This window comes from Lynx canadensis, chromosome A1 (genome assembly GCF_007474595.2).
Source record: "Lynx canadensis isolate LIC74 chromosome A1, mLynCan4.pri.v2, whole genome shotgun sequence".
Lineage (NCBI taxonomy): Eukaryota > Metazoa > Chordata > Mammalia > Carnivora > Felidae > Lynx > Lynx canadensis.
In genome coordinates this window covers 206,660,834-206,668,314 of record NC_044303.2, presented here as the reverse complement: position 1 = coordinate 206,668,314, position 7,481 = coordinate 206,660,834, and the positions used below count along the sequence as shown (strand labels likewise).

The window sequence follows — 7,481 nt, the reverse complement described above, 5'->3', positions numbered from 1 at the left end:
CAATAACTATTCATTGATTGATTTAAACTTGAATCAAACTACTCTATCTTCTTAAAAGTAATAAAGTTATCTTTTTGTGCCTAGCACAGCCATGGCTCGTGGTCCCAAGAAACATCTGAAGCATGTAGTGGGCTCAGCATTGTACGCTGGATGAACTGACCGGTGTGTTTGCTCCTCATCCACCTACTGGTCCCCATAAACCAAGAGAGTGTCTCCCTCTCATCATTTTCTTGAAGAACAGACTTACGTGTGCCCTAGCAGGAGATGAGGTAAAGAAGATCTGTATGCAGTGTTTTATTAAGATTGATGGCAAGGTCCAAACTGATATAACCTACCCTAATGGTTTTTTTTTTTTTTTTTTTTTTTTTTTTTTTAAATTTTTGGATATTATTTATTATTATATACACTTCAAAGCTATAAATTTCCCTCAATGAGTTTAGCCAAATTCCACAAGTTTTATTTGTATTATTTTCATTATCTTTTAATTCTAAGTAGTTTACATAATTTCCTTTATTATATCTTCATTGACCTATATATTCTTTTTTTTTTTCTTCTTTTTTTTTTTTTTTATGAAATTTATTGACAAATTGGTTTCCATACAACACCCAGTGCTCATCCCAAAAGGTGCCCTCCTCAATACCCATCACCCACCCTCCCCTCCCTCCCACCCCCCATCAACCCTCAGTTTGTTCTCAGTTTTTAACAGTCTCTTATGCTTTGGCTCTCTCCCACTCTAACCTCTTTTTTTTTTTTTTTTTTTTTCCTTCCCCTCCCCCATGGGTTCCTGTTAAGTTTCTCAGGATCCACATAAGAGTGAAACCATATGGTATCTGTCTTTCTCTGTATGGCTTATTTCACTTAGCATCACACTCTCCAGTTCCATCCACGTTGCTACAAAGGGCCATATTTCATTTTTTCTCATTGCCACATAGTACTCCATTGTGTATATATACCACAATTTCTTTATCCATTCATCAGTTGATGGACATTTAGGCTCTTTCCATAATTTGGCTATTGTTGAGAGTGCTGCTATGAACATTGGGGTACAAGTGCCCCTATGCATCAGTACTCCTGTATCCCTTGGATAAATTCCTAGCAGTGCTATTGCTGGGTCATAGGGTAGGTCTATTTTTAATTTTCTGAGGAACCTCCACACTGCTTTCCAGAGCGGCTGCACCAATTTGCATTCCCACCAACAGTGCAAGAGGGTTCCCGTTTCTCCACATCCTCTCCAGCATCTATAGTCTCCTGATTTGTTCATTTTGGCCACTCTGACTGGCGTGAGGTGATACCTGAGTGTGGTTTTGATTTGTATTTCCCTGATAAGGAGCGACGCTGAACATCTTTTCATGTGCCTGTTGGCCATCTGGATGTCTTCTTTAGAGAAGTGTCTATTCATGTTTTCTGCCCATTTCTTCACTGGGTTATTTGTTTTTCGGGTGTGGAGTTTGGTGAGCTCTTTATAGATTTTAGATACTAGCCCTTTGTCCGATATGTCATTTGCAAATATCTTTTCCCATTCCGTTGGTTGCCTTTTAGTTTTGTTGGTTGTTTCCTTTGCTGTGCAGAAGCTTTTTATCTTCATAAGGTCCCAGTAATTCACTTTTGCTTTTAATTCCCTTGCCTTTGGGGATGTGTCGAGTAAGAGATTGCTACGGCTGAGGTCAGAGAGATCTTTTCCTGCTTTCTCCTCTAAGGTTTTGATGGTTTCCTGTCTCACATTTAGGTCCTTTATCCATTTTGAGTTTATTTTTGTAAATGGTGTGAGAAAGTGGTCTAGTTTCAACCTTCTGCATGTTGCTGTCCAGTTCTCCCAGCACCATTTGTTAAAGAGGCTGTCTTTTTTCCATTGGATGTTCTTTCCTGCTTTGTCAAAGATGAGTTGGCCATACGTTTGTGGGTCTAGTTCTGGGGTTTCTATTCTATTCCATTGGTCTGTGTGTCTGTTTTTGTGCCAATACCATGCTGTCTTGATGATGACAGCTTTGTAGTAGAGGCTAAAGTCTGGGATTGTGATGCCTCCTGCTTTGGTCTTCTTCTTCAAAATTCCTTTGGCTATTCGGGGCCTTTTGTGGTTCCATATGAATTTTAGGATTGCTTGTTCTAATTTCGAGAAGAATGCTGGTGCAATTTTGATTGGGATTGCATTGAATGTGTAGATAGCTTTGGGTAGTATTGACATTTTGACAATATTTATTTTTCCAATCCATGAGCAGGGAATGTTTTTCCATTTCTTTAAGTCTTCTTCAATTACCTTCATAAGCTTTCTATAGTTTTCAGCATACAGATCCTTTACATCTTTGGTTAGATTTATTCCTAGGTATTTTATGCTTCTTGGTGCAATTGTGAATGGGATCATTTTCTTTATTTGTCTTTCTGTTGCTTCATTGTTAGTGTATAAGAATGCAACTGATTTCTGGACATTGATTTTGTATCCTGCAACTTTGCTGAATTCATGTATCAGTTCTAGCAGACTTTTGGTGGAGTCTATCGGATTTTCCATGTATAATATCATGTCATCTGCAAAAAGCGAAAGCTTGACTTCATCTTTGCCAATTTTGATGCCTTTGATTTCCTTTTGTTGTCTGATTGCTGATGCTAGAACTTCCAGCACTATGTTAAACAACAGCGGTGAGAGTGGGCATCCCTGTCGTGTTCCTGATCTCAGGGAAAAAGCTCTCAGTTTTTCCCCGTTGAGGATGATGTTAGCTGTGGGCTTTTCATAAATGGCTTTTATGATCTTTAGGTATGTTCCTTCTATCCCGACTTTCTCAAGGGTTTTTATTAAGAAAGGGTGCTGGATTTTGTCAAAGGCCTTTTCTGCATCGATTGACAGGATCATATGGTTCTTCTCTTTTTTTTTGTTAATGTGATGTATCACGTTGATTGATTTGCGAATGTTGAACCAGCCCTGCATCCCAGGAATGAATCCCACTTGATCATGGTGAATAATTCTTTTTATATGCTGTTGAATTCGATTTGCTAGTATCTTATTGAGAATTTTTGCATCCATATTCATCAGGGATATTGGCCTGTAGTTCTCTTTTTTTACTGGGTCTCTGTCTGGTTTAGGAATCAAAGTAATACTGGCTTCATAGAATGAGTCTGGAAGTTTTCCTTCCCTTTCTATTTCTTGGAATAGCTTGAGAAGGATAGGTATTATCTCTGCTTTAAATGTCTGGTAGAACTCCCCTGGGAAGCCATCTGGTCCTGGACTCTTATTTGTTGGGAGATTTTTGATAACCGATTCAATTTCTTCGCTGGTTATGGGTCTGTTCAAGCTTTCTATTTCCTCCTGATTGAGTTTTGGAAGAGTGTGGGTGTTCAGGAATGTGTCCATTTCTTCCAGGTTGTCCAATTTGTTGGCATATAATGTTTCATAGTATTCCCTGATAATTGTTTGTATCTCTGAGGGATTGGTTGTAATCATTCCATTTTCATTCATGATTTTATCTATTTGGGTCATCTCCCTTTTCTTTTTGAGAAGCCTGGCTAGAGGTTTGTCAATTTTGTTTATTTTTTCAAAAAACCAACTCTTGGTTTCGTTGATCTGCTCTACAGTTTTTTTAGATTCTATATTGTTTATTTCTGCTCTGATCTTTATTATTTCTCTTCTTCTGCTGGGTTTAGGCTGCCTTTGCTGTTCTGCTTCTAGTTCCTTTAGGTGTGCTGTTAGATTTTGTAGTTGGGATTTTTCTTGTTTCTTGAGATAGGCCTGGATTGCAATGTATTTTCCTCTCAGGACTGCCTTCGCTGCATCCCAAAGCGTTTGGATTGTTGTATTTTCATTTTCGTTTGTTTCCATATATTTTTTGAGTTCTTCTCTAATTGCCTGGTTGACCCACTCATTCGTTAGTAGGGTGTTCTTTAACCTCCACGCTTTTGGAGGTTTTCCAGACTTTTTCCTGTGGTTGATTTCAAGCTTCATAGCATTGTGGTCTGAAAGTATGCATGGTATAATTTCAATTCTTGTAAACTTATGAAGGGCTGTTTTGTGACCCAGTATATGATCTATCTTGGAGAATGTTCCATGTGCACTCGAGAAGAAAGTATATTCTGTTGCTTTGGGATGCAGAGTTCTAAATAGATCTGTCAAGTCCATCTGATCCAATGTCTCATTCAGGGCCCTTGTTTCTTTATTGACTGTGTGTCTAGATGATCTATCCATTTCTGTAAGTGGGGTGTTAAAGTCCCCTGCAATTACCACATTCTTATCAATAAGGTTGCTTCTGTTTATGAGTAATTGTTTTATATACTTGGGGGCTCCGGTATTCGGCGCATAGACATTTATAATTGTTAGCTCTTCCTGATGGATAGACCCTGTAACTATTATATAATGTCCTTCTTCATCTCTTGTTACAGCCTTTAATTTAAAGTCTAGTTTGTCTGATATAAGTATGGCTACTCCAGCTTTCTTTTGGCTTCCAGTAGCATGATAAATAGTTCTCCATCCCCTCACTCTGAATCTAAAGGTGTCCTCAGGTCTAAAATGAGTCTCTTGTAGACAGCAAATAGATGGGTCTTGTTTTTTTATCCATTCTGATACCCTATGTCTTTTGGTTGGCGCATTTAATCCGTTTACATTCAGTGTTATTATAGAAAGATACGGGTTTAGAGTCATTGTGATGTCTGTATGTTTTATGCTTGTAGTGATGTCTCTGGGACTTTGTCTCACAGGGTCCCCCTTAGGATCTCTTGTAGGGCTGGTTTAGTGGTGACAAATTCCTTCAGTTTTTGTTTGTTTGGGAAGACCTTTATCTCTCCTTCTATTCTAAATGACAGACTTGCTGGATAAAGGATTCTCGGCTGCATATTTTTGCTGTCTAGCACCCTGAAAATCTCGTGCCAATTCTTTCTGGCCTGCCAAGTTTCAAAAGAGAGATCAGTCACGAGTCTTATAGGTCTCCCTTTATATGTGAGGGCACGTTTACCCCTTGCTGCTTTCAGAATTTTCTCTTTATCCTTGTATTTTGCCAGTTTCACTATGATATGTCGTGCAGAAGATCGATTCAAGTTACGTCTGAAGGGAGTTCTCTGTGCCTCTTGGATTTCAATGCCTTTTTCCTTCCCCAGTTCGGGGAAGTTCTCAGCTATTATTTCTTCAAGTACCCCTTCAGCACCTTTGCCTCTCTCTTCCTCCTCTGGGATACCAATTATGCGTATATTATTTCTTTTTAGTGTATCACTTAGTTCTCTAATTTTCCCCTCATACTCCTGGATTTTTTTATCTCTCTTTTTCTCAGCTTCCTCTTTTTCCATAACTTTATCTTCTAGTTCACCTATTCTCTCCTCTGCCTCTTCCATCCGAGCTGTGGTGGTTTGCATTTTGTTTTGCATTTCCTTTAAAGCGTTTTTCAGCTCCTCGTGACTGTTCCTTAGTCCCTTGATCTCTGTAGCAAGAGATTCTCTGCTGTCCTGTATACTCTTTTCCAGCCCAGCGATTAATTTTATGACTATTATTCTAAATTCACTTTCTGTTATATTATTTAAATCCTTTTTGATCAGCTCATTAGCTGTTGTTATTTCCTGGAGATTCTTCTGAGGGGAATTCTTCCGCTTGGTCATTTTGGATAGTCCCTGGTGTGGTGAGGACCTGCAGGGCACTTCCCCTGTGCTGTGGTGTATAACTGGAGTTGGTGGGCGGGGCCGCAGTCAGTCCTGATGTCTGCCCCCAGCCCACCGCTGGGGCCACAGTCAGACTGGTGTGTGCCTTCTCTTCCCCTCTCCTAGGGGTGGGATTCACTGTGGGGTGGCGTGGCCCGTCTGGGCTACTTGCACACTGCCAGGCTTGTGATGCTGGGGATCTGGCGTATTAGCTGGGGTGGGAAGGCAAGGTGCACGGCGGGAGGGGGGGCCGGCTTAGCTCGCTTCTCCTTAGGTGATCCACTTCAGGAGGGGCCCTGTGGCAGCCGGAGGGAGTCAGATCCGCTGCCGGAGGTTTGGCTCCGCAGAAGCACAGAGTTGGGTGTTTGCGCGGAGCGAGCAATTTCCCTGGCCGGAACCGGTTCCCTTTGGGATTTTGGCTGGGGGATGGGCGGGGGAGATGGCGCTGGCGAGCGCCTTTGTTCCCCGCCAAACTGAGCTCTGTCGTCCGGGGGCTCCGCAGCTCACCCTCCCTTTGTCCTCCAGCCTTCCCGCTTTCCGAGCAGAGCTGTCAACTTATGACCTCCCAGACGCTAAGTCGCGCTTGCTGTCGGAACACAGTCCGTCAGGCCCCTCCGCTTTTGCAAGCCAGACTCAGGGGCTCTGCTTGGCCGGCGAGCCGCCCCTCCGCCCCGGCTCCCTCCCGCCAGTCCGTGGAGCGCGCACCGCCTCGCCGCCCTTCCTACCCTCTTCCGTGGGCCTCTCGTCTGCACTTGGGTCCGGTGACTCCGTTCTGCTAATCCTCTGGCGGTTTTCTGGGTTATTTAGGCAGGTGTAGGTGGAATCTAAGTGATCAGCAGGACGCGCGGTGAGCCCAGCGTCCTCCTACGCCGCCATCTTCCTCTACCCTAATGGTTTTATGGATGTCATCAGCATACACAAGACTGGGGAATATTTCCATCTGATCTGCAACACCAAGGGTCACTTTGCTATTCATTGGATTACACCTGAGGAGACCAAGTACAAGCTGTGCAAAGTGAGAAAGATCTTTGTGGGGACAAAAGGACTTCTTCATCTGGTGACCCATGATGCTGGCACTATCTGCTATCCTGATCCCTTCATCAAAGTGACTGACACCATTCAGATTGATCTGCAGACTGGAAAGTTTACTGACTCCATCAAGTTTGACACTGGTAATCTGTGTATGGTGACTGGAGGTGTTAACCTGGGAAGAATTGGTGTGATCATCAACAGAGAGAGGCACCCTGGTTCTTTTGATGTAGTTCATGTGAAAGATGTCAATGGCAGCAGCTTTGCCACCCAACTCTCCAACATTTTTATATTGACAAAAGCAACAAACCATGGATTTCTCTTTCCTGTGGAAACGATGTCTGCCTCACCACTGCTGAAGAAAGAGACAAGAGACTGGCAACCAGACAGAGCAGTGGGTAAAATGCTCTCTAGATGATGTGATTAGAAGACTTTATATTTGAAGATAATACAGCATGAAAGAAAAGTTATATTTCTGGAGTAGCTGTCCGTCTTTATTTCTTCTTTGCCTATATCACATGCCATCAAAGGATGAAGTATATTTTGCCACACTCTTTTATTTTTAGTGTTTTTATTTTATTTTGAGAGGGAAAAAGAGCATGAGTGGGAGAGGGGCAGGGACAGGGACAGAGAATCCCAGGTGGGCTCTGCATTGACAGTGCAAAGCCCAACGTGGGCTTAATCTCACAAACCATGAGATCATGACCTGAGCTGAAATCAAGAGTCGGTCACTTAACCGACTGAGCCACCTAAGCACCCTATTTCTCCACACTCTTGAATCTATCCCAGCCTATCACTGCTTTGACCAATAGAGCCCTGAGAGAGTGACACTCCATTTGTTCTGGCCC

The 7,481-nt window shown here is 42.4% G+C and overlaps 1 protein-coding gene across 1 annotated transcript; it reads left to right on the top strand.

The window, feature by feature from the left end:
• The first annotated feature begins 91 nt into the window (after nucleotides 1-91).
• LOC115508297 (40S ribosomal protein S4-like) lies at nucleotides 92-7,035 on the top strand. The gene is given in 4 exon segments (XM_030306846.1): nucleotides 92-132; nucleotides 134-331; nucleotides 6,487-6,926; nucleotides 6,929-7,035. Coding segments are annotated over 4 exon segments (786 nt in total).
• Nucleotides 7,036-7,481: the final 446 nt, after the last annotated feature.